Raw genomic sequence first — 27643 nt, 5'->3', positions numbered from 1 at the left:
CCTCGATTTTGGACTTTCAGCCTCTGGAACTGTGAGAAAATACATTTCTGTTGTTTAGCCCGCCTAATCTGTGATATTTTGTTATGGCAGCCCTAGCAAACTGAGACGCCATTTTTGCAGAAATGAAACAGCCTGTCAAAAATTCATATGGAATTATAATAGATCCTGAATAGCCACTTTTTAAAAAATATTGCCTTGTAGTTCTTCTATTTTCTGTTAGTTTTTCATTCTCAGTTTTCTCTTTGCATGTTAGTTTGGGAAGTGACTGTTGCCATATCTTCTGGTCAACAGATTCTTTCCCCTGCCACCTTGAGTGTGCTAGTTAATTTTATGTGTCAAATTCTGGATCATGGGATGCCCAGCTATCTGGTTAAACAGTATTTCTGAATGTGTCTGTGAGAGTGTTTCTGAAGAGATTAGCATTAGGATTGGTGGACTGAGAAAAGCAGGTGCCCCTCCCAGTGTAGGTGGGCATTCTTCAATTTGTTCAGGATCTGACTGGAGCAAAAAAGCGGAGGAAGCCTCCAGCAACTTCTTAAAATTACCATTTAAGTGTTTGTATTAGTCAGAGTTCTCCAGAGAACTAGAGGGAAATGTCTAGAACTAATAGGAAATGTTTGCCTGTCTGTCTGTCTGATGTATGTATTAAAAAACATTGGCTCACAGTTACGGAGGCTATACGGTCTGAAATCTTGACCTGACAGGATGAAGACCCAGGACAGCTGATGGTGCAGATGAAGTCGAAGGCCATCTGCTGGAGAAGTCAGTCTTGCTCAGGGAGGCTGCTGTTTGTGTTCTATTCAAGTCTTCAGCTAGTGGGATGAGGCCTACCCACATTATGGAGGGCAATCTGCTTTACCCAGAGTTCACTAGTTTCAATGTTAATCTCATCCAAAAGCACTCTCTAGGCTGACTCATAAAACTAACCATCAAGGTGTTCCCACCAGTATGGCGCAAGGCTCAGTCAGTCTGTTCTAGGTAAGCAGATGTTGATTGCTGCCTCTCTTGTTATCCTCCTTTCTCTTCAGATTTCACCTTAGTGGTTTGCCCTGCAACCTTAGCTCACTGAGAAATTTATTGATTTTCAGTGTGTCCAGTTTTTCTTGTCATGAGGATGGGAGTGATGATTTACAAGCTGGAGCTAACACTGGAGTTGCTTTATGTTTTACTCATCGTATTTCTGAACACAGATTTCTTTGCCAATTTAAAACAGAGGAAGCAGAAGCTGTTTTCAACAGAAGTCCTGGTGTCTTGTAAGAGATGTGGCTCTTCAGCTTTATGGGCTATGCTCTTGCATAAAACATCTGGAGATGCATCTTCAGTACACTGAGCAAAAGTATTGAACTTTCCAAGATTGAGTCTTGGCAGGCCCTTGACTTTATAGTTCAAGCTTATGTAGTTCTGATTTTGCAGTACTTTCCATTACCCCCTTTAATTTTGCATACAAAAGATTTTCAGCAACACGAGTTGGTTAACAAGAAACCTCTTCCAACTTTTCCGTAACCGTTTCTCCATACGGCTCCTAGTGAACAGACACATACGTGACTGTATCAAGGCCATCACTGAAGAAAATAACTTGGTGATTCTTGTTGTTTTGATCAGATTTTTTTCTTTCACTTGTGTTTTATATAGTGGCATCGTCTAGATTAAGCCATGAATGAAACAGGTTTTGCGAAGTTAATGCTCTAGTAACAACCCAAGTCTTGGTTCATGGCAACGAGGATTGTTTCTCACTCGTGTTGCATGCTTTTTGGGGTTCAGCTGTGTCTCTGCTCCACAGTTTTTCAATCCTCCAACCCAGAGGAAGGAGCATCTCTATTTGGAGATTACCTTCCTGTTGCAGAAGGAGATAGGCAATGCTGGGACTGGTGTTTAAAGCGTCTCTATTTATGACTTCCATTAGTTCCAGGGCCATCATCCAGGGCACATTATGGAGCTAAAGCTGAGGCATCAGGAGTGAGGTATGTACCCTAGACATGGCAGCCAGAAGGGCCTGTGGAGAAAGGCCTGCTGGAGTGGACCACTCGATTCTGTGAACAAAACAATACAGTCTACCACAATCTATCTTTAGTGGGGGAAACTTCAGTGACAAAACTGGATAGGCGTCAGGGACAAAGGATTACCTATATGACTGACCAAAATGCAGGCAAATATGCCAATAAATACCTATTACTTTCAGACCTGTAGTTTTCAATAAATTGATTAGTGAATGTCAGACTCAAAGAAACGTCTCAGTGTGTTTTCATAAAATGAGATTCCACACTTACAAGAGTACACTTTCTCTCTTGATCAGTTTTACAAAAATCGTTAAGTTTTTTTGTCATCTACCTTTCTGATTGGATTTCTAAGGTGGCTTTAGGAGTTAGATTTTCTTAAGCAAAAGAATATTTATACATTTGAATCTACAGAATCATCTTTTTATTTAGAAGCGTGGAACTGGAAAAGAATGTGTATGGAGAGCCTCTGATGGGAATTGTGTTGGTTCACAAAAAATGCTGTAACCAAGTACCACAGAGTGAGCAGCTTCCACATTAGAATTGTCTCACGGTGTTGGAGGCTAGAATCTGAGATCAAAATGCTGGAAGGTTGGTTCCTTCTGCTGGCGGTGAGGGAGGAACTGCCTAGGCCTGTCCCCAGCTGCTGGTGCTCTGCTGGCAGTATTTGTGTTCCTTGGCTTGAAGATCTCTGTCTTTAAGTTCGTGTTTCATTATCGCTGTGTACCAGTCTGGTTCAGCTTTCCTCTGTCTATGAGAGCACCAGTCATATTGATGTAGGGGCTCACTCTATTCTAATCTGACTTTATCACATCTGATCACATCTGCAATTCTCCTACTTCCAAAACACATCACATTCTGAGGTACTGAGGGTTAGGATCTCAAGATTTGAATTTGGGGAGTGGTGCAGCTCAGCCCCAAGCAGGAACCATGCAGATAAGGATGCTTCCAGAAGGCAGGGCAACAGTGAGGCAGTCATTGTCGGTATTATCTGCTTTTTATTATTTTTGACACGGCAGCTGCCTTTTGGGGAATGCAGTGAGACTGGAGAGGCTACACTTTGATTATATGTCCTTAGGAAATCTAAAACTGCAATAGTTTGGATAAAATAAGTAAAAATGTTACATTAAATAGTGTATAATGAGACTTCTGTTTCTGAGAAGGTGGAGTAGGTGTATTTCTGCCTCCTGCTTTTTTTTTTTTTTTTTTTTTTTCTGAGACCGAGTCTTACTCTATCACCCGGGCTAGAGTACAGTGGTGCGATATTGGCTCACTGCAATCTCTACCTCCCAGGTTCAAATGATTCTTGTGCTTCAGCCTCCCAAGTAGCTGGGATTACAGACTCCTGCCACCATGTCCAGCTAATTTTTGTATTTTTAGTAGAGACGGAGTTTCACCATGTTGGCCAGGCTGGTCTTGAATTCCTGACCTCAAGTGATCCTCCCAAAGTGCTGGACACCTGCCTCAGCCTCCCAAAGTGCTGGGATTATAGGCATGAGCCACCATGCCCGGCCACTTCTTGATTATAGTATAGACAGCTGCAACCCCTGGATATCACGTGTAAAACAAATATACGATGACTCAGAATGATGAAGAGCAAGAAAGGAGACTGACCAGGGACCTTGGGCTCCAGGAGCAATGTGATGCTCTTTCCTGGGCAATTTTTCCTCTTTGGCTCAGACTTGAAGCTGAAGAAGCCAGCAACCTGAGCAAATCAACAGATCCAGAATAAGGGCCCAACAAAACCTGAGTCCCTCTAGACAACAGGCCAGAAAAGGGGAGGCCTAGCAATACAGGTAACTTCTAGACAGTAACCACTCTACCCCAGCCAAACACCACAGAAGAAACTGTGGCCCCCACCTCCAGCAAGATCAGCAAAGGCCAAGTGAGGAGGCAACTTTCACCCTCCCCAGGCTATACTGAGGCCCCTAGGACCCCTTGAGGCTGCTGTCTGAGAAAACCAAGTAGGAAACCAGGGTTTCACCCTGCCAGATAAATGCACTCAAAAGCTTGGGGTTATAGGGGGAGCCTGGGCTTCTGCCCTCACCCATCGGGAATGAGGCTCCCCTCCCCCTCCAGTGGGTGGTTGCAGAGAAGGCCTAGTGGAGGCTGCAAGTGCTCTCCATTTTCCAGAGGGTGATGAGGCTGCCCTGCCCCTCTCCATCCTGAGGTGCATGGAGGCTGTGTAGGGAGGAGTCACAGAATAGTACACCTCCCATCCAGAGGGGTAAAGAGAAGACCTGACAGGGAGCCAGAACCCCAACTCCACCCAGCAGTAATGAAGAGGGCCCCTTTGTGTTCAGCAGAGGCCAAGGAGGGAACCCGGACTTCTGCTCTCACACGGCAGTAACAATGTGGGACCCCTCTTCCCATGCCAGAGCAGTTTCAGAGAAAACACCTAAAACAGAAGGCTTAAGTAAGATCCAAAGCCTCGATATTTCAATAGGAAATTATTCATCATACCAAGTACCAGGAAGATCCCAAATGGAATGAAGAAAAGACAGTCAACGCTGAAGTGATAGAGGTGTTGCAGTTACCTGAAAAGGATTTTAAGTCAGTCATAAAAAATGCTTCAATGAGCAATTTCAGACACACTTGGAAACGAATGAAAAATGGATGGAAAATCACATCAGAATAAGACAATACACAAAGAGAAACCAGACAGAGAGATTTTGGAACTGAAAACTACAAGAACAGAAATAAATAAGATCAGTAGATGGGCTCAAAGCAGAATAGAGATCAGAGGGGAAAGAAGCAGTGAACTGGAAGATAGAAGACTAGCAATTATATATTCTTAACAATAGAGACAGCATTTACAAAAACAGGATGAGCAGAGCCTCAGAGGCCTGTGGGATTGTAAAACATCCCACATTTATGTCATCCAAGTCTTCGTTGGAAAGGAGATGGTGAGGGCAATTCCAAAGAAATGGACACCAAGATGCATCATAGTCACACTTCTGAAAACAAAATAGAAAGAGAAACATGTTGAAAGCAGCAAAAGGGAAATAGCACCCTGCCATTTACATGCTGAGTGGTGAATGCTTGAATGCTTCCTCCCTAAAATTGCAAGATACTGCAAACAAGGCAAGGATGTCCATTCTCACCTCTCTTGTTCAACCTAATGCTGGAAGCTCTTGCCAGTGCAGTAAGTCAAGAAAAGGAAAAGGCCTGTAGATTGAAAAGGAAGAAATAAAGCTATTTTCAGACAACACGGCTACCTGCATAGAAAATCTCCAGGAACCTACAAAAATACTCCTAAAATGAATAAATGAGTTGAGCAAGGTTGTAGGATACAAGGTAAACATAAGATAAACATATGCAAAATTAATGGCATTTTTATATACTAACAATGAACACGTGGGCTGATAGGAAAAGGGAAATTACATCCCTTCATTATCAAGGCTTTATAGTTAACCCTGGAATAAAACTGCCGTGTACTGTATTTCTTATACTTATGGTACATACAAGATTCTTAAACTATTTATTTCCCTTCTTAGGGTAGGATGTGGTGGTTTATGCCTGTAATCCCAGCACGTTGGGAAGCCAAGACAGGAGGATCGCTTGAGCCCAGGAGTTCAAGATCAGCCTGGGCAACATAGCGAGACTCCATCTTTACAAAACAACAGCAACAACAAAAATTAGCTGGAGATGATGATGTGCACCTGTGGTTCCAGCTGCTTGGGAGGCTGAGGTGGCAGGATCACTTGAACCCTGGAGGTTGAGGATACAGTGAGCCATGATCATGCCACTGTACTCCAGCTTGGGTGACAAAATGAGACTGTCTCAAAACAACAAAACAAAAAACAGGAACCAAAAACTATTTCCCTTAAATAATTTATTAATGTGTAATTTTATTTAAATGAGAAAAAGCTTTACTGTTCTAAATGCCTGAAGTTTAGAATAGATATACATTTTCCCAGTACTTATGGAAATAAAAGTTTTCTGTGTGTCCTCGTGTCTGCTAGGACATACTCATTAATATCTTCAGAGATTTTTTTCTGATTTTCATACTTCAAACCCACGAACCCACTCAAGCAATGGATTATTTGGTTTATATCTGGTCCTCGTGAAGCCCTGTCATTCCTGCCTGCATTGTAGTATCTGTCTTATCATTTTCTCCATTCTCACTGCTCAGCTAAAGTCAGGAATCAAGTCTTGCCAGTTTATTAGTGTATTAGCTGGTACATATCGGTACTAAATATATCTGTTGGGTAATGAATGGGTGGATGCCACTGCCCAAGGTAGGCACTTAAGCTGAATTATCTTCTGAGATCCAATCCTGCTGTCCTACTACAAAGTGGTGAAAAGAATTTACAGAATCAAAATTCTTTCACATCAAGACTTTTGGCTTTCTCAGTGAAGTCTGAGTTCACTGTTATTTAAGGCTCTTTACAATGTATTCCTAACCCATGTTTTAATTGATTTTCCAAATAATCCATTTCTCATGTGTTATGTGCTACCCCAACTGAAATGCTGTTCATCTTCCCCTCTTTGTCACTTCATTTATACATTTTCTCTCTAGTTAAAATGTCTTTTCCCTTCCCCCATTCTATAACCTCATGTGCATACACGCTCTCAGATCCAAATACCACCTTTATTCATGGCCTAACTCAAGTACCACTTAATTTGTAAATTCTTTCCTGAGAACTACTTTTCTCATCCCATATTTCTAAAAGTAATTTGTTTTTCCTTGAACTCTCATGTGTGTGTACTCTTATGGCACACATCTAGGCTTGCACCATCTTTATTTTTTGTACAAAGTCACTCTTCCCTGCCAGACTGCAGACTCATAAGAATAGAAACCCTAGATTATTATCATTGGAGTCTCCTTTAGGTCTAGCTAAGAATCTCTCAAACAGCAGATGCTCAATAACTATTTAAAAATAAATAATTGCCGGGCGCGGTGGCTCACGCCTGTAATCCCAGCACTTTGGGAGGCCGAGGCGGGTGGATCACGAGGTCAAGAGATCAAGACCATCCTGGTCAACATGGTGAAACCCCATCTCTACTAAAAATACAAAAAATTAGCTGGGCACAGTGGCGCGTGCCTGTAATCCCAGCTACTCAGGAGGCTGAGGCAGGAGAATTGCCTGAACCCAGGAGGCGGAGGTTGCGGTGAGCTGAGATCGCGCCATTGCACTCCAGCCTGGGTAACAAGAGTGAAACTCCGTCTCAAAAAAAAAAAAAAAAAAAAAAAATCACTTTTCTGATCCAGCCATTCAGTTTGGTCAGTTGTTTACTCAAAAGTTGTCTTGGGCACAATAATTTTTGTCATAGATACCACCTTAGTGAGTGTTTGACATTATGATGCAATTTCCAACCAAATAACAGTGATCAGAAAAACCTGGAAAGAACACTTGTTAATGGATAGATCCAGTATGATTCATAGGTACAGTAAAGTCATTTGAAGATATTGGGTCTGTACCTAGTGGTGTTTGCATGAGTTTTCGAGGTATACTCTATTAAATACCACACATTAGGTGGCTTCAACAAAATAAATTTTATTTTATCACAGTTCTGGAATCTAGAAGTTTGAGATCAAGGTGTTGGCAGGCTTGACTTCGGAGGCCTCTCTTCTCAGCTTGAAGATGGTTGCCTTCTCCTTACATCTTGTTACAGTCTTCTCTCTGTGTGTATCCATGTGCCAGTCTCATTGTTTTATATGTACACCAGTCATGCTGGATTAGGGCTCATCTTAGAGAGCTCAGTTTATCTTAATTGTCTCTATATGGTCCCTATCTCCAAATATGGTCACATTCTAGGGTAGAGGGTGTGAAAACTTCATCAGACAAATTTTTGGTGGGGGCAAAATTCAACCCACGAAAATGCAGCTATAACTTATACAAGTCATCCAGTATTCTTGGATGCAAACTCTTCTTTCGTAAAAATTATGTTATTTCCATTATTCTTAAAAATCTCTTTCAATCAAAAATGTTTAATTTCTTTATACATTATCGCTCCTTTGGATTGTATTTTCTAGAACAGTATCTTGGTGAGTATCATCTCATCCTTTATGTACCTGATGAAAACCGGAACTTCCCTCGAACCATTTTAGGTTCTTCTCCTTCACCCCACATCTATTCAGTCTCCTCTACCTGCTACATGGCTCTTTTGAGTCTCACTCCCTCCTTCCTCAGTGAGGCCCATATGGGTCTCCTTGCTAGTTTCTCACCAGTGATCCTTCATGTTACCACTGGAGTGATCATTATGATGTTATTTCCCATTGCCTAGAGACTGTACTCATTAATTTATGTGACTTTTAAGGTCCTAATTTTCTTTGCTGCCCATTCATCCCACCTCAATTCCCATTAACATGTTCCCTGTGGATCTCCCCAACGATGGAGAGGAGAGAAATGCACGTTTCTGGAATACTGATCTGTTTGTGGTGCTCATGCTTTAACACATACATATATTTTTTTCCACTTGCCTGAAATGCCTTTTCCCTGCTTGTTCTCTTGAAACACATGGTCATCCTTCACAACTCATATGCTTTTTTCCATATAAGGTACATTAGTCTGCTCAGGTACCATAGCAGAATACAAGAGAATGGGTAACATAAACAGTTTATTTTTTCACAGTTCTGGAGGCTGAAAGTTCATGATCAAGGTGTCAGTAGCCCTTCTTCCAAGGGCTCACTCCTTGGCTTCCTGATGGTGACCATCTCTCTGTGTCCTCTCACAGCTTTTTCTGTGTGAGCATGTCTGGTGTCTCTTCCTCTTTTTACAACGAGGCCAGTGCTATTGGGTTAGAGCTCCAATCCCATGACCTCATTTAACCTTCATTACATCCTTAGAGTTCCTGTGCCCAAATATAGTCCCACTGGGGATTAGAGCTTCAACTTATGAAGTTTTGGGGAACACAGTTCAGTCCATAATATAAGGTCTCCCCTCATTTCCTGAGGCAGAACTGAGTGTAACTTCTGTGTTAGTTCATTCTCACACTGCTATAAAGAACTAACTGACTCTGGGCAATTTAGGAAGAAAATAGGTTTAACTAACTCACAGTTCCATAGCCTTAACAGGAAGCATGACTGGGAGGCCTCAGGAAGCTTACAGTCATGGTGGAAGGCAGAGGAGAGGCAAGTACCTTCTTCACATGGCAGCAGGAGAGACAGCAAACGAAGGAGGAAGTGCCACGTGCTCCTAAACCATCACGAGAACTCACTATCACGAGAACAGCATGGGAGAAATCTGCCCCTGAGATTCAGTCACTTCCCACCCCCAACATTTGGAGTTACAATTCAACATGGTGGGGACGCACAGCCAGACCATATCAACTTCCTCCTGCTCCCCTTGGGATTCCTAAAGACCCTCGTTACCTAACGGCTTACAGCTGTGGTTTATTGGACTTTGTACCAATGTAAAGTTGGAGAGACCCTGGTTTGCTTGCTTTCATCTTTGAAACATAATAAATATTTGTTAAATAGATGTTATTTTATAACAACTTGGGGGACACAAATAAATAAAATACTTTTTGGTTGAATTTACATTTATGTTTATTGAGAAGATTTTCCAAATATGTAATTTCACTCATTTGATTTTAATCTTCCTTTAGAAATTAACTCTTTCAGAGTCTAGGTCTATGTTCAATATTTTTTCACACCTACAAAATTGTTTATTAGTTTGGACACTGAATGATTCAAGCTCATTAAGTTCCGGGGAAAAACGTTAAGAAAAATTATGTAGGCTTTGAAGTTTCGTTTGCCTTCTAGGTGTGTGCTTACAGAATAGAGCGTTTCATCAAACCACGTTATTGATCGGCTTTGTTGCTCTCCGCTTCAATTCCCAGTCTTCTTTCTTTGCCTCCCCATTCAGATAAACAAGCTGGAGGCACGCCTGAGGCAGGCAGGGTGCACAGATGTTAAAGGGGTTCCGAGGAAGCCCGAGGAGCGCTGGATGAAGGAAGACTGCGCTCACTGCGTCTGTGAGGTTCGTGCTGCGGGCTTTCCCCTTCGCCTCCCCTCTTTCACTTCTCCCAGCCAGCCAGTTGAAACATACTTGAGAAATTCAAAAGGAGAAAAAAAATACTTAATGACAGTAGATTCTAGGCACATTTTTAAGATCAAGGTGCTGGTGTGAAATTTTGAAGCTTTTGATTATTGATTTAAAAAGTATAGCCATCTAATGAGCACTTCCAGAGACCACAAGCTTTTTCCGTGTTCACTGATGGATGAGGGAACCAAGGCTAAGGAAGGTTATGCCAGCACGTAAACTGAGGCAGCCTGGGCCTTGAGTGCATCTCATTATTCTCCAGTTAGGCTTACTATAAACGCTGCCTAAAGGTACTTGATCAACTACACAATTCTATGGAAAAATAAAAAACTGTTGTCATGGTATCCACCAAAATAAAACAAAAAAAAAGCTCAGTGTTCATTATTTGGTTTACTTTTTGAAGAGAGCTGATTATTTCCAGCCCTCTAGAAATGAATGAACTTCCTCAGCGTATCCTACCATAAGGTACGGTAAGGTAGGTAACATCTTACAGGGCAGCCTTGCTGTTTGTGCTGCAAACGTGTAGAAAGAAAGAATGAATAGAAATCATGCAAAAATGATCTCATATCCAGAGCAGTTTTTATTATATTGAGACAGTCAGCGTATTAGATTATGTGTATTATAAGAAACATTTATTTATCTTTAAGAGGCATGGAGATGACATGTGCATGCTGCCTTTCAGAGTGGCCAGATCACCTGTACGGTGGAGACTTGTCCCCCGGCTCCCTGTCCCAGTCCCGAATTGCTGAAAGGAAGCTGCTGTCCAGTGTGCAGAGACCGAGGAATGCCAGCTGATTCCCCAGAGAAACGCTAATACAAGTTTTGTGCTCTTGAGCCCTGAATGGGAAATTTCTCAGGAAGAGACACTTAGGACTTCAGCACTTTTAACTTTTTTTTTTAATTGCATTTTAGGTTTTGGGGTACATGTGAAGAACATGCAGGATTGTTGCATAGGTGCATACGTGGCAGTGTGATGTGCTGCCTTCCTCCCCTTCACCTGTACCTGGCATTTCTCCCCATGCTATCCCTCCCCAGCTCCCCACCCCCCGCGGTCCCTCCCCTATTTCCCCCCAGCCCTTTTAACTTGTAGTCACATCGTTCATATGGAAACCACTGAATTAAGCAACTTGGTTCATTTAATCTTAGGGATACTGAAGGTCTTTTATTTTTTTCATCTTCTAACATGCCTTGAAATAATTCAAAACTGAAAGCAATACAGTGCATAGGAAGTGCTTTGTCATAAGAAATCTTTCTTACTGTAAGCTGTCAATTTTCTATACCACACCTGGAAATAAAAAGAATATCATGTAATATTTACAAAAATATGAGTATTGTGGAAAATCTGATTTTGGAATTCAGAGAGGTTTTGTAATCTGCAGGAATTTTGAAATAATGAGTTTCACACTTACAGAAAACATCTGGAAGGGCCTGTGATATATTCGTGACAACGTCGTGATGCTGCTCTCCCCGTTGACGCCCTTCTCTCAGAATATAACCTAGGCAATTGTCAGATTTTGCTGGGAAGTCATTTATCTTCAGCTTCCTTAGTCTCAAGGTCCTGGTACATAAAGAAAAAGTGAGTGAAGGAATATCATTATTGTAGGGAGCTTGTTAGTTCTGCATGTGGCTGAAAAATGCAGACTGTCTGAGACAGACTTTAAAGCCGAACTGCTCAATATCTGCCTTCCTTTTGTCATTATTACCATTCTTGAGATGTCAAAATTGAAAGATAGCCAAGCCTGAAATTCAACCTGAACTTACTGTAAGCAGACTTGAAACTGTTTCTGACTCTTACCAAAGGTGTTGCTGTGGGGTTCTTCTAATTTGAGGACTCTCTTACAGCATTTGACACAGAGCCCTATAGTTTATTTATACTCAGAATTGAGTACTAAGTAATTTACGTGAGTGATCAGAGCCTTTAAAATCCGATATAAAAATATGTACTCATGTGGGGTTGATAGATCTTTTAAAGAACACTTTGTTGGTATACTTTTTTTTTGAGACAAGGTCTTGCTCTGTCCCCAGGCTGGAATGCAGTGCAGTGGTGCCATCACAGCTGACTGTAGCCTCCACCACCTGGGCTCAAGCAATCATCTCACCTCAGCCTTTTGAGTAACTGGCACTACAGGTGCATGCCACCATGCCCAGCTAATTTTTGTAATTTGGTAGAAACAGGGTTTCACTGTGTTTCCCAAGCTCACCTCAAACTTCTGGCCTCAAGCAGTCCTCCCTCCTCAGCCTCCCAAAGCAATGGAATTACAAGTATAAGCCACCATGACAACCAAAACCTTTGAGGAAAGATTTCATGTAGTGTGCTGCCAAGATGGGGCCTCAAAGAGAGCGCGCTACTGTTTTTCAATCACGAAATAAACTTTTAAAAATAGGCATCATTTCCCAGTATTTAGAGTTCTTTTGAAAATGCTCTATTCGTCTTAGAGAAAATATTCTGGTGGTTTTTGTATCGTGAGTGAGGAAAGATGTTTCCAGAGTTTGTAATACATTTCATTGTTTTTAAATGCGTTAGTGGTTCCCAAGATCCAAATTAATTTTTACTAAAAAGGTTTCAAAGGATAAATCGTAATATGTCCTAAAAGTTTCATATTTCATGGCCTTTTAAAATCCAAAACAATTTCTAATTATACTAAGTTTTAAAAGATAAAAGCTGCCGTTTTGGGGGAGGGCGGGCGCGGTGGCTCACACCTGTAATCCCAGCACTTCCGAAGGCTGAGGCAGGCAGATCACAAGGTCAAGAGATGGAGACCATCCTGGTCAACATGGTGAAACCCCGTCTCTACTAAAAATACAAAAATTAGGTGGATGTGATGGTGTGCACCTGTAGTCCCAGCTACTCGGGAGGCTGGGGCAGGAGAATCACTTGAACCCAGGAGCAGAGGTTGCAGTGAGCCAAGATTGTGCCACTGCACTCCAACCTGGTGACAGAGTGAGACTCTGTCCCAAAAAAATAAAAGATAAAACCTAACAAATCTCAGATCCTTGCCATTTGGTAGCCTTTTAAGACCCAACATTGTGAAATGAAGTTAAACCTTACATGTGTAAGTGTAACGCTTTCCTCAGAAACAGTCAAGTACACTTACCTGCAGACGACAGTAACACATGGCAATTGAGAATAAACTTTAATTAGGTTTCTCATCATATTCATTTGCTGCTGTTTCATCTGACTGCTGTTTAAGCAAGACCTACGTGATTGCTCATTTTATTTTTTACACACTGACCACGTGTTAACTTGGATATCATCTGGTTAATATGACTGGCTCATATAACATAACCAAATATCAAAATAACAGAATGAAATTATCATTTAAAATGGAACTGGATCGACTACATGAGGATTTAAAACACTATGTCAATTGACAAGACAACTTGAAAATTCAGTCACCTTCATAATTCAGTCATAGAAATTACTTTTTGCTGTGTGCATTTTACTGTATAACACTTATTTGTCTATGTTTTTAATATTGTTTTTATTCTTGAAAATATTGCAAATGGTAAAAATTTCAAATATTTCCCAAGGATATACCCTGCCCTTCATTTCTCCAGCCTAAGTGCAGTGGCCATTTTTAGTTTTAAGAGGTGTGTGTATAGAACAAATTTCAATACTTTAGATTTTAAAAGAAAGTACTACCTCAGAATAAATGAGCTGGGTAAAGGCTAAGTAAGCTGATATGACTTGCCCACGTGAAGCGGTAAGGGAATTTTTGGAGAAAACAAACAAAGTCATGTTGGAAGAAAGCGTGGATATTTAGAAATTTAGAATTGTTTAAAAGTGGAAAGTATCAAGTAATCTGCTTTTTGGAAAAGCATGCAAAAGAAACAACACAGCTTACTGTCAGGGCATGGAATATGTGATCGACAATATGATACTGTTTGCCCACAAAAGAAAGGAAAACAATTTATAAAGGTAAAGCATATTAACTGGATATACAAGTAACTCTGAAGGGCAGAGCATGGAGCCAGAGTTGAAGGAGCAGGCTGGAGCCACACAGGTCTATGCTGATGAATCTGGAGAACATTCCAATTTGATCCTGGCGATGAACCAAGCACAGGGAAGACAAGGAGCTCTAGCGGCCAGTGTAAAATCAAAGCCCATACGCTAGAAGTGCAAAGAGCCTGCAAGACCATGTTTTATGTTTTAAAACCATGCCCCAAATTTCTAATGACATGGAAAACTGAGCTAACCAGACGTTCTGTTTCAGTTTTCTAACAAGAATCCTGTTCTGTTTCAGTGTTCCTATTGCTTCAGATTTCTAAAATGCTGAACAAAACCTGAAATACGTAATTGAATATGAGAAGGAAAAAAACGCAGAAAATCTCTGAGTTTTATAACAGAAGGAACCTAAATCAAGAGATATAAAAGGCAAGCCAGAGGCAAACTAAACTCAGATACAGGGCCTAGTAAAGTTGAGACTGGTGTTTTAAATTCACACTCAGGATCGGATGGTGCAGCCTTGGGCCAGGACAACACTATAAACTTAAACCAAGTCGCTTCCTTAGGATGCCCTTCCCATGGAAAAGCCCTGAAAAATCTGATCTCCAGCCCAGGGACGCTACAGAGAAGGTCCTCTCTATTCCCAGCTTGCGATGGAAGAAACTCTTACCTCATGCCCTGTGGAGGTCTGGAGCCAAATTGACACTAGACTTAAGGGTTGGGAATCCCAAGCTAGGAAATGTATGTGAACAGTTGCTCTGTCCCAATAAAGAAAGCACAAACCATGTGAGGAAATGGCTCATCACACAGATTAGTCAAGAATCACAACAAATAGGATTATTAGCACCCCAAAAATTTATGATATTAAAAAAATTCTGAAGGAGACTAAGAGAAGGAATGGAGCTGGAGGAAAATAGGATACAACACATTTAAAAGAGAGAAGTTTGAAAAGAAATAAGTATAATACTCAAAATGAAAAATACGATTGTTATGGGATCTTTGGGGTGTCGCTTTTCTGGCCAGAAATCTCCGTGGCCAGTGGCGCCTTTGCCTGAGTTTAGCCGAACTACCCATTCGGCTTGTTCCACCCACTCAGGCTGGCAGGCTGAGCTGGGTTCATGCTACCTGCCTCCAAGGGAAACTGAGTCGGGTGTGGAGCAGCAAGGAGTGTGTGAACAAGTATGAGGTTCAGCCACTGCACAGTCAGACATGCTGGCTGCTGCTGTGTGGTGGGGGTGCAGCTCCAGGTGCTGGCACGGGCGCCAGCTCTCTGTGAGGCTGCAGCTGAGCCAGGTGCACCACAAGCAGCTTCTCTGGCTGACATTAGGGAATGTGATGGCACCTGGAAGCTTGGAGATGCCAGGGACCACAGGGCCCCAAAGTGAAAGTCACAGCCCTGGCTTGGGGAGTTCCCAGGTCTGGGGTCCCCCAAGGGCCACAACTTTTCTCTACCTCTCTTTACCTGCAACGTGGAGAGCAAGGGGCATGTTTCAGCCCTGTTTGTGTTACAGCTCTTTTAGCCTCACCATTCAGAGCCTTGCCTTTCAGTGGATCCTGAGTTCTCCTACAACCAGGAAGAATGAGGTATGCAGACAAGTGGAGGGTGAACAAGACAAAGAGAAGCTTTATTGAACAACAGAACAGCTCAGAAGAGACCCACAGTAGGTGGCTCCTTTCTGTGGCTAGAGTGTCCTGACAAGTGTTCAGCTCCTAGCAGAGAGGAGGCCCTAGAGTGGATGGCTCCTCTCTGCAGGCAGGTGGTCCTGTCATCTCCCTTGTCATCTCTCCATCCTCTCTGCTTGAGTCTGGCTGAGTCTGGGGTTTTTATGAGCCTAAAAAAGGAGGAAGTGCATGCTGATTGGTCCATGGGTGTATGTGTATATCATGTACATATATGTATTTATATATGTATCTGTATATGCTTGTATATATTTGTGTGTGTATTTATATGTAGTTCCAGAGTCTTGTCTGACCTTTCTCCTATCTTCAAACTACATTTTTTTCATTTTATTTGCTTTTTAAAATTTTATTTTATTTTATTTTTAGTCACTATCACCCAGGCTGGCATGCAGGGGTACAATCTCGGCTTACTCCAGCCTCCACCTCCCAGGTTCAAGCAATTCTCCTGTCTCAGCTTCCTGAGTAGCTGGGATTACAGGTGAGCACCAACAAGCTCAACTAATTTTTGTCTTTTTAGTAGAGATGGAGTTTCACCATGTTGGCATGTTGGCCAGGCTGATCTAGAACTCTTGACCTCAAGTGGTCTGCCTGCCTTGGCCTCCCAAAGTGCTAGGATTACAGGCAACAGCCACTGCCCCTGGTGACAAACTACATATTTTTAATGCATAAATTATACAAGACAAAACTTCTAAAGCAAATCTTAAACAATATTTGGTGAAGGTCCCTCTGTACTCTCCTCCTGTGACAAAATATGGTTCATTTTTTCACTCAATTAAAATAATCCAGATTAGAAAATCCAAGCATCTGGATCTCTAGGAATTCTTTGTCTTTGTTTTTATGAAGAATCCTGTTTACATTAGTTGCTGCAAATGGTTCCAAATCCTCATGCAAGGATTAATCATTAGAACTGGGATTAATTATTAATTATTTTTATATGAAAACGGGGTCAGTAAGGAAACAAATTCTTAGGTGTAAATTCATTGGTTTATAGATTGTGACTGATGGCTTGCAAAAAAATTTAAAGCAGTTTGTTGCAAGAATCAGACTTCTCCCTGTCACTTGGAGTACACGCCTCTTTTTGTGGAATGTACTATCTCCTCACCTCCCTCATGTGAAAATCCATCACTTGGTTTCTGTAAAACTCTGACATTTATGAATTCTTTCAATTTTCTTTTGCTGTCTCTTTCATTCTTCTTAAAAACAGTTCATATTTGCATAGGTTAACTAAAATCATTTCTCCTGACAAATATATATCCAATATAGTAGGTTATGGAAAAGATACTAATTATATTTTTATTCAAAGAATTCCCATGGTTTCAGTGAGTTTTCTGCAATCTTAAAGAGAAAATTTTATAAATAATACATTCATTTATTTAATCACTTCCTATTTCTAAGTAACAAAGGCCACAATAGAAAATTTTATAAATAATACATTCATTTATTTAATCACTTCCTATTTCTAAGTAACAAAGGCCACAGTTTGGTCTTCTAAACTGATTTTGTTGGACTAAATGGATGTTAAATTTATTAATTAGACATATAAAATACGTATCTCCTGAAAGTGTTTAATGTATAAATTAACTTTCTTGAGTATAGATGAAAGATTCATGTGTTCTTCTTGTCACTGCTGGAGATTCCTGTGTGAGCAAAGGGAAGAAATCAGCATGAAATATGAGTTGGAGTCTTTTTGTATCACGATGCGGGAATGGCTCTTTTACACAATTACCTTCAGGCAATAAGATAGACTTTTTTTTCTTTCTTCCTTTCCCTTTTGCTTTAAAACTAAAATATGTGTGCCCTATGAGATCCAGGAATGGTAAAGAATCTTAAGAAGAAGCAATTTACTGAAGCACAGTTGGAAGCCATGTGTCATTACGTTAACAGCTAGGAATTTACCGGAGCCAGCACACCACACTGGCATCAGGGTTGCCGATGGCAGTCCGACATGGAGTGGCTTGGCTTCCAAAAACCTGAGCTGACCTTTAAATATGAAGTCATGCTGACTCGAAGCCCCAGGCAGTGTTCCAAGTAGCAAGATGCTCTATGGGTACCAGCCACAGTGGTAGTTTCAAAACCAACTGTAATTTGGGGAGGTCACCGGCAACACTGTTGCCATCTTCAAATATTTTTTGCAAAAGAAATGACACTAGGATAAGCCAGACAAAAAATAAAGACCTCTGTTACTGTCATTTAAATAGTATAATCATGAAACACCTCAACTGCAAAAGCAGAAAAGTGCTGTCTTGTTGGTGTCAACAAACCATTAGACTAGACATCGCCCCACAAAACACACAGGCAAATCTCAGGCCTACAACAAACATACTGGCACAAAATCCCAAATCACCTGCGGAGTAGAAAAGCCAGGACAGATAATGGGTATGTTTAGGAGTATCACAGAGCTCAGGGGGCTGGGCTGCCGCTTTTCCAGAGTAGAGGCTTGGCATAGACATTGGGCTTCGCGTGCCTGACTGCGCACTGAGACTCCAACAGAAATTCAGTCTATAGTTGACGTTAGTTATCCACAAACATAAAAAATAGAAGCAAGCAAGGGGAATCAATATTCAGTAACTAAGAACCAAGAAATCAGAGTGAAAATTTGTAGGGAAAAACATATATTATATGTGATGATGGGTGTTTCGAAAAAAATCCAGCATTGACGTGTTAAGCCTATATAGCAGCTATTTTCATTCTCAAAGCACATTTTTAATATTCTTTTGTGCAAGGGAAGTTGAGACAGATGTTACAGTATCCTGGCTAGAGAGTAAAAACAGCATCTACTTTATAATAATATAGTTTAAAGTTCATACCACTTTATTACATAACATCAAAAACAAAATAGGTTGAAGATTTCCTGTAATAGCAAAGAAAACAAAAATATAACAGTTGTTTAGCTATAATATTAAGCAGCACTAGTATACAATATACACTTGGTAGTGGTAAATTTTGTAAAAATGTACTTCTTCCTGCTTAGGGAGCTGACTCAGAGAAATACATTAACTTTGAAGTTAGTCTAAAAATTTGATCAGAAGGCAGAAATTGCCGGGCGTGGTGGCTCATGCCTGTAATCCCAGCACTTTGGAATGCCGAGGCAGATGGATTACCTGAGGTCAGGAGTTTGAGACCAGCCTGGACAACATGGTAAAAATCTGTCTCTACTAAAAATACAACAAATTAGCTGGGCATGGTGACACACACATGTAATCCCAGCTACTCAGAAGTCCAAGAAAGGAAAATCCTCTAAACCTGAGGGGTAGGGGTCGCAGTGAGCCAAGACAGGGCCACTGCACTACAGACTGGGTGATAGAGTGAGACCTCGTCTCAAAAAAAAAAGAAAGGAAAAAATTTTCAGTTTGTGTTTTAAAAAAAACAAGCAAGATCTAACTATACTTTGTCTACGGGTTACTCACTTTAGGTACAAAAATAGATGTAAGTTGAAAGTAAAAAGATGGAAAACATGTATCCATGTGTTCTCTGGTTCTTGTAGGAAAACAGGAACCAAAAGAGAGCTCTGGTGAATATAAATAACATCAGATGAAATCACTATTAAAAGAAGTTTCTAGACAGAAGAGGAATATTTTAGTATGATAAAAGGTTCTACCCATTAGGAATTAGAAGGATGTATGCACCTAAAAACAAAGCCCTAAAGTTCATGAGGCAGACAGACATAATTGAGGAAGAAATATACAATTTAGCCATAATAATCAAATATTTCCATACTTCACTTTTAATAATGGATAGAAACAACAAGGCAAATTATCAACAAGGATCTGTAAAACTTACAAAATTCTCTACAGCAACTAGAACTAACAGACATTAATAGTACACTCCATCCAACAAGAGCAAAATACATCTGATTTTAAAGCACACATGGAACATTCTCCAGTACAGATCACGTGCTCAGCAATAAAACAAGCCTCGCCTGGAGCAGGGTGACTGTAATCCAGAGACTGAAGGGGAAGGATCCCTGGAGCCCAGGAGTAGGAGACCAGCCTGGGAAACATAGTGAGATTTCATCTCTAAAAAGTAAAATAACATTTAAAAAGTTTTAAAAAAAAAAAAGGCTTCAGTAAATTTAAAATGATGAAATCATAAAAAATACTATTTTTTTTTTTTACAGTTTTTATCCTTTGACCAACCATCTCCTCCTCCCCGCATCCTCTCAGTCCCTAGTAATCATCATTCTCCTCCACTTCTGAGTTCAACTCTCTATAGATTACACGTATCAGTAAAAGTATGCAGCATTTGTCTTTCTGCACCTGGCTTATTTTAAGGTTTGCCTAGGTTGTTGCAAATGACAAGATTTCCTTCCGTTTAAAGACTAAATAATATTTCTTTTTGTATATATACCAGATTTTCTTTGCCTTTTTTTTTTTTTTTGAGATGGAGTTTTGGTCTTGTTTTCCAGCCTGGAGTGCAATGGCGCAATCTTGGCTCACCACAATCTTCGCCTCCTGGGTTCAAACTATTGTCTTGCCTCAGCCTCCTGTATAGCTGGGATTGCAGGCATGTGTCAATATGCCTGGCTAATTTTGTATTTTTAGTAAAGATGGAGTTCTCATTGTTGGTCAGACTGGTCTCGAACTCCTGACCTCAGGTTATCTGCCCAGCTGGGCCTCCCACAGTGCTGGGATTACAGGTGGGAGCCACTGTGCCTGGTTGGTTTTCTTTATCAGTTCATCCACTGAGAGATACTTAAGTTTGGCTATTGCGAATAATGTTGCAATGAACGTGGAGGTGCAGTTACCTCTGCAAGATACTGATTTCATTTCCTTTGACTAGGTACAGAAGTAGCAGGGTTTATGAACCAGATGGTGGTTCCATTTTTAATTTTTAGATAAGTCTGTTTTCCATAATGGCTGTACTAATGTATCTTACCACTAACAGTGTGCAATGATTCCCTTTTCTCCACATCCTCTGCGACTTTGTTTTTTTTCATCTTTTTGATAACAGCTATTTTAATAGGTAAAGTGATATCTCCTCATGGTTTCAATTTGCATTTCCCTGATGATCAGTGATGATGAGCACTTTTTTCATATGCTTATTGATCATTTGTATTTCTTTTGAGAAATGTCTATTTAGATCCTTTGTCCGTTTTTCAATCAGGTTATTTGTTTTCTTTTTTTTATTTTTAATTTATCTTACTTTTGGTGCATATTATATCTGGCGTTTCTCCCCTTGTTATCCCTCCCCACCCCCCATTGTCTCTCCCCTATCCCCCCCAACTGTCCCCTGTGTGTGATGCTTCTCTCCCTGAGTCCATGTGTTCTCATTGTTCAACACCCACCTATGAGTGAGAACATACGGTTCTTGGCTTTCCGTTCTTGGGTCAGTTTGCTGAGAATGATGGTTTCCAGGTTCATGCATGTCCCTACAAAGGGCACGAGCTCATCATTTTTTATGGCTGCATAGTATTCCATGGTGTATATGAACCACGTTTTCTTTGTCCAGTCTATCATTGATGGGCATTTGGGTTGGTTCCAGGTCTTTGCTATTGTACACAGGGCTGCAATGAACATATGTGTGCATGTGTCTTTATAGTAGAATGATTTATAGTTCTTTGGGTATATACCCAATAGTGGGATTGCTGAGTCAAATGGAATTTCTATTTCTAGATCCTTGAGAAATCACCATACTGTCTTCCACAATGGTTGAACTAATTTACACTCCCACCAACTGTGTAAGAGTGTTCCTATTTCTCCACATCCTCTCCAGCATCTGTTGTCTCCCGATTTTTTGATAATCACCATTCTAACTGGCGTGAGATGATATCTCAATGTGGTTTTGATTTGCATTTCTCTAATGACCAGTGATGATGTTTTCTTAATGTTGAGTTGTGTTCCTTATATATGTAGAATACTAACCCCTTATTACATATATATGGTTTGCAAATGTATTATGCCATTCCATAGGCTGTCTCTTTCCTCTGTTGATTATTTCCTTGGCTGTGAAGAAGCTTTTTAATTTGATGTAATCTCACACTTTTGTTGCCTCTGCTTCTGGGTTCATATCAAAAAAATTATTGGCCAGACCAATGTCATGGAGTTTCCCCCTGTTTTCTTCCCATTTACAGTTTCAGCTTTTATGTTTAACCCTATTCTGTTTTGAGCTGATTTTTTAATATCTGATGTGAAATGAGTCTAATTTCATTCTGCTACTTGTGAATGTCATGTTCCTAACACTATTTATTGAAGGAACTATCCTTTTCTCATTCTGTGTTTTTGACACTTTTGTCAAAAAGCAATTGACCTTAAATGTGTGGATTTATTTCCAGTCACTTCTGTTTTGTTGGTCTTTGTGCCTGTTTTTATGGCAGAATCATGCTGTTTTGATTACTATAGCTTTGTAGTATGTTTTAAGTTAGGTAGTGTGATACCTCCGACTTTGTCATTTTTGTTCAAGATTTCTTTGGCTGTCTTTTGTCTTTTGTGGTTCCATATAAATTTAAGAATTTTTTTTTCTATTTCTGTGAAGAATGCCCTTGGAATTTTAATCAGGATTGCACTGAATCTGTAGATTGCTTTGGATAGTATGGACATTTTAACAATATCAATTATTCCAATCCATGAAAATGGGATATTTTTTCATTTATTTGTGTACAATTTCTTTCATCAGTTTTTTAAAGTTTTTAGCATACAGATCTTTCACCTCCTTGATTAAATTTATTCCTAAGTATCTTTTTTTGCAGCTATTGTAAATGGGATTGTTTCCTTGTTTTCTTTTTCTGATAGTTTATTGTTAGTTATCAAAATGCTACTAATTTTTGCATGATGAATTTATGTCCTGCAACTTTATTGAATTTATTAATTCTAACAGTTTTTTGTTGACTATTTAGGATTTTCAGTATATAAAATTATGTTGTCTGCAAACAAGGACAATTTATTTCCAATTAAAATGCCTTTCATTGCTTTGTCTTGCCTAGTAGTCCCAGCTAGAACTTCCAGTGCTGTGTTGAATAGATGTGGTGTGACTGAGCATCCTTGTCTTATTCCTGATCTCAGAGGAAAGGCTTTCAATTTTTCACCATTGAGTATGATGTTAACTATGAGTTTGTTATGCAGATCCCCCCCTTATCTGCAGTTTTGCTTTCTGTGGTTTTAGCTACCCAAAGTCAATCATGGTCTGATAATATTAAATAGAAAATTTCTGATATAATTCATGAGATTAAAGTTGTGCACAATTCTGAGTAGTGTTATAAAGTCTCATGATATCTTGCTCAGTGATGCCCAGGACATGCCTGTGTCCAGTGTATTTACGCTGTGTACACTATCCACCACTTTGTCTTTGACATCATTTGCTCTGGACATCCAGCAATCAACTTACTCATGACCAGATAATCCAGGATTACCCAAAGCAGATGATTCTCATCAAAAGGTAACAATACTGTGCGACAATTCCTACATCATTTGTCTAATTTCTTCTTATCATATAAATATTGTAATCATCACACATCATCACAAGAATAGGAATGAATACAGTACAATAAGATATTTTCAGAAAGAGACCACATTCATAAACTTTTATTATAATATATTGCTGTAATTGTTCTGTTTTATTTTTAATTGCTGTTACTTTTACTGTGCCTAACTTATAAATTGAACTTTATCATAGGCATATATGTGTAGAAAAAATAATAATATATGCAGGGTTCAGTACTATTTGCTGTTTCAGGGATCCACTGCAGCTCGTGAAACATCCTCCATGGAGAAGGGGGATCTACCGTACATTGCATTTGTTGTATTGAAGTATATTCTTTCTATGCCTAATTTGTTGAGAGTCTTTATTATGAAAATGTATGGAATTTTATCCAGTATTATTCCTGTATCTACTAAGATGAGCATATGGTTTTTGCTCTTCATTCTGTTAATATGGTGAATCACATTAATTAATTTGCTAATGTTAAAACTTCCTTGCATCCCTGGGATAAATCTCACCTAATCATTGTGAATGATCCTTTTAATGAGATGTAAAATTCACTTAGCTATGTATACGTGTGTGTGTGTGTGTGTATACATATATATATATATATATATATATATATACACATATATCTATACATACATAATTTTTTCTTTTTGAGACGAAGTCTCACTCTGTCTCCCAGGCTGGAGTGTGATGGTGCTATCTTGGCTCACTGCAACTTCTATCTCCCAGGTTCAAGTAATTCTCTAGGCTCAGTCTCTTGAGTAGCTGGGATTATAGGTGCCCACCACCATGCCCGGCTAATTTTTGTATTTTCTTTTTCTTAGTGGAGACAGGTTTTCACCATGTTGGCCAGGCTGGTCTTAAACTCTTGACCTCAGGTGATCCACCTGCCTTGGCTTCCTAAAGTGCTGAGATTACAGGCATGAGCCACAGTGCTAAGCCCAGGTAGCTATATTTTTTTGAGGATATTTGCATCATGTTTATGAGAAATATTAACCTATAATTTTATTTTCTTGTAGTATCCTCATCAGGTTTTAATATCAGGATCAAGCTGGCCTTGAAAAATGAGTTTGAAAGTATTGTCTCTTCTTAATTTTTTTTGGAAAAGTTTGAGAAAGACCGATAGTTCCCCTTGAAATGTTTGGTAGAATTCAGCTGGGGTTAAGATATTCTATTTTGTAGTGATTCCCTCTTCGTAAGTTGTATGTGTCTAGGAGTGCACCCATTCCTTCTAGGTTATCCTGTTTGTTGGTATAAAATTATCCATAGTAGTTTCTTATGATCTGTTGCATTTCTGTGGTATCAGTTTTAATGTATCCTCTCTCATTTCTGATTTTATTTATTTGAGCCTTTTTTTCTTAGTCCAGCTGAAGGTTTTCATTGTGTTTATCTTTTCAAGAAACCAGCTCTTAGTTGATCTTCTCGACTGTTGATCTAGTTTCTGTTTCTTTTATTTCTGCTCTGATCTTTATTATGTCCTTCCTTCCATTAACTTTGTGCTTGGTTTGTTCTCTTTTTCTAGTTCCTTGAGGTGTAATATTAGGTGGTTTATCTGAGATCTTTCTTTTTTGATGTGTTTTTTGCTATAAACCTCCCTTCTAGAACTGTTGCAAATGCCCCCAAAGAACACAGCAAAAGAGAACACTTTCAAACAAACTCCATGAGGCCAGTATTACTCTAATACCCAAATCAGACAAATATATTACAGTCAAAGATCAATGTATCTTATGAATATAGGTACAAAAATCTTCAATTAAATACTAGCACACAGAATGCAGCAGCATATACATGATATATACACACAGCCAAGGGAAACTTATCCCAAGACTGCAAAGTTAGTTTTACATCTTAAAGTCAGTTAATGTAATATACAATATCAATAAAATAAAGGGCAAAAACTCAATTATCTTAAATATGTAGAAATTGCATTTGTCAAAATTTAGCATCTTTTCACAATAAAAGCTCTCAATGAATTAGAAATAGGGGAAACCTTTCTCACCTTGTAAACAGCACCTTTGTAAAATCCAAAGCTAATATCATTATTTAATGTTGTAAGACAATGTTTTGCCCTTAAGATCAGGAGCAAGACAAAGATGTCCACTCTCAATACTTCAGTTACATGCTGGAAGTTCTAACCATGCAATAAGGCAAGAAAATGAAAAAACAAAAAGAGTATTCAGTTTGTCCATTTTGGAAAGGAAGTAAAGCTATTTCTATTTGAAGAAAATCATGATCTTATATATATATGACATCTTAAGAACTCCACTAACAACTACAAGAAATAATAAACAAGTTCAACAAGATTGCAGAAATATGACATCAATTTATAAAATTCAATTATGTTCCTATAAACTAGTAATAAGCAAAATGAAAATAAATCAAGGAAATGACTCTATAAGCATCAAAAAAGAATAACATACTTTGAATACATTTAACAAAAATTCTTATGAATAAATTTAACAAAGGAACTGAAATATGTTTGTGCTGGAAACGATATATTATTTAGAAAAATTAAAGATGACTTAAATAAATGCAAACACATTTCATGTCTATAAATCAGAGAATTAATATTGTTAAGATAACAAAACTTTTAAATTTGACCTAGGGATGCATGTAGGACATCACAGGTGATAAAATCACTGTGAACAGGAAAGAAAATTATGAATGTATTAGAACACAGTGAGTATACCATTTTGGTAAAAGTAAACATATATATGGAGGAACTGTAGGAGACAGGGAAAGTCTAAGTTATGAAGAATCTTGAATGTCAATATTAGAAGTTGAAATTTAATTTATTAATTCATGAGTATCCCATACAGCTTTTGCACAACCAGGTGAAATCACCTAGTGCTTTAGAAACTCAAGTCTGAATTATATGTGCAAATTTGGCTAGACAGGAAGGCACCAGAGACAACGAAATCTAAAATTTAGTCTGAAAGTCACGGTCAGAGTGAACTTAGACTGCTCTCCCTTAGTTGCTGTAGTCTCTACCATCCAATATGGTAGTCACCAGGCACAGACACATTCAGCTTTAATCAATTTAAATTTAACTGATTTAATTTAATTAATTAAATACTCTTTCACCACTGCTCTAATGACAAATAAAGGCACTAACTGAATTTCTGGCATAAGATGTGAGAATTTGAACTATAAAGAAAAAATTAAAAGTAGTATGTGATTGTAAGAGATATGTGAAAAAAAAAGAAACTAATTCTTTATCAATCAACTACCCAGATTAATAGTAAGATTATTTACTTGGTATTTGAGTTAGAAGCACCCTTTGTTTGTGAGTAGCTTTTAGCCTTTGTTTTAATCTGTTTCACACTGCTGTACATATCTGAAACTGGGTGATTTATGAAGAAAAGAGGTTTGACTCACAGCTCCGCAGGCCTGGAAGGAATCATGACTTGGGGTCTCAGGAAAGTTACAATCATGGCAGAAGGCGAAGGGAAAGCAAGGCATGTCTTCTCATGGCGGCATCAGAGAGAGACAGCACGAAGCAGGAAGTGCCACACACTTTCAAACAACCAGATCTCATGAGAACTCACTGTCACAAGAACAGCAAGGGGAATATCTACTCCCATGATTCAGTCACCTCCCACCAGGCCTCTCCCAGGAACATGTGAGGATTGCAATTTAGGATGAAAGTTGGGTGGGGTCACAGGGCCGAACCACATCAGCTCTATTTATAATGTCTTAAAAGTAGAAATGTGAATATAGTGTCTGTCGGCATCTGTCCAGTGGCAGGGCCAGCCTCTCTGATGCGCTCCTGCTCTTCCCGCCATGTTTGATGCCTCAGGTTCTTCATGTGACTGGGAACACCAGGAAACATTTATACTTAAGGCTTTCTGTCCCTTTTATTAGAAAACCAAAACCTGCCCAGAACCTCTTTCCCCCAGTCAATTTCTGCTTATATTGGCTAGTACCGTGCTGCTTCAGCACCCATAAAAGCAAGGGAGCCTTGGACCACGAGTGATTAGCTTTCATAGTTTCTGTAGTGGGATAGCTACGTAGGAGAAAAAGATTGCAAATGGCTGTTGATCAGAAGACTTTGGTGTCTATATATCAAACTTATTATATAACAGTTGGTTAATGGGTACGAAATATATAGTTAGAATGAATAAGACACACTATTTGAACACACAACAGGATGAATGTAGTGAACAGTAACTTACTTGTACATTTTGAAATAACCAAGAGTGTAGTGGGATTGTTTGTAACACAAAGAATAAATGCTTGAGGGGATGGATACCACATTCTCCATGATGTGATTATTTCACATTGCATTTCTGTATCAAAGCACCTTATGTATTCCAGAAATAGATACACCTACTATGTACCCACAAAATCTAAAAATAAAACATTTAATTTCCAAAAGGCAAAAACATGGTTAAGGAATTATTTCAGATATTAGGTTCTATTATGCATTCTCAACCACGAATCAATTTAAGTATACAAGTTGAATTAATTATTCTGGCTTTTGTGTGTCCTTCTATTATTCTGAAACTGTGTCATCTGACAGATGTATATTTCAGATTTTTATTATGGAAAGAATGATACATTTCAGCTGTCTCAGTTCTGTTTTTCTTCAAGAATGGCAAATGAGCAGA

At 39.3% G+C, this 27643-nt stretch overlaps 1 protein-coding gene across 1 annotated transcript in view; it reads left to right on the top strand.

Annotated features, from left to right (window-relative positions):
• The window catches only part of PXDNL (peroxidasin like), a 420144-nt gene extending 408848 nt beyond the window's left edge, over window positions 1-11296 (top strand). Inside the window, exons 22-23 of the mRNA XM_021672892.2 lie at window positions 9809-9922; window positions 10668-11296. Coding sequence (XP_021528567.2) covers window positions 9809-9922; window positions 10668-10799 — 246 coding nt within the window. The 3' untranslated portion in view covers window positions 10800-11296. The remainder of the gene's footprint in view (window positions 1-9808; window positions 9923-10667) is intronic.
• Window positions 11297-27643: the final 16347 nt, after the last annotated feature.

Source organism: Aotus nancymaae, unplaced genomic scaffold, assembly GCF_030222135.1.
Source record: "Aotus nancymaae isolate 86718 unplaced genomic scaffold, 86718_ANA_hifiasm-v0.15.2.pri h1tg000036l, whole genome shotgun sequence".
NCBI classification, from domain to species: domain Eukaryota; kingdom Metazoa; phylum Chordata; class Mammalia; order Primates; family Aotidae; genus Aotus; species Aotus nancymaae.
Note: the sequence above shows the minus strand (reverse complement) of the source record. Positions and strands in the feature narration are given on the sequence as shown.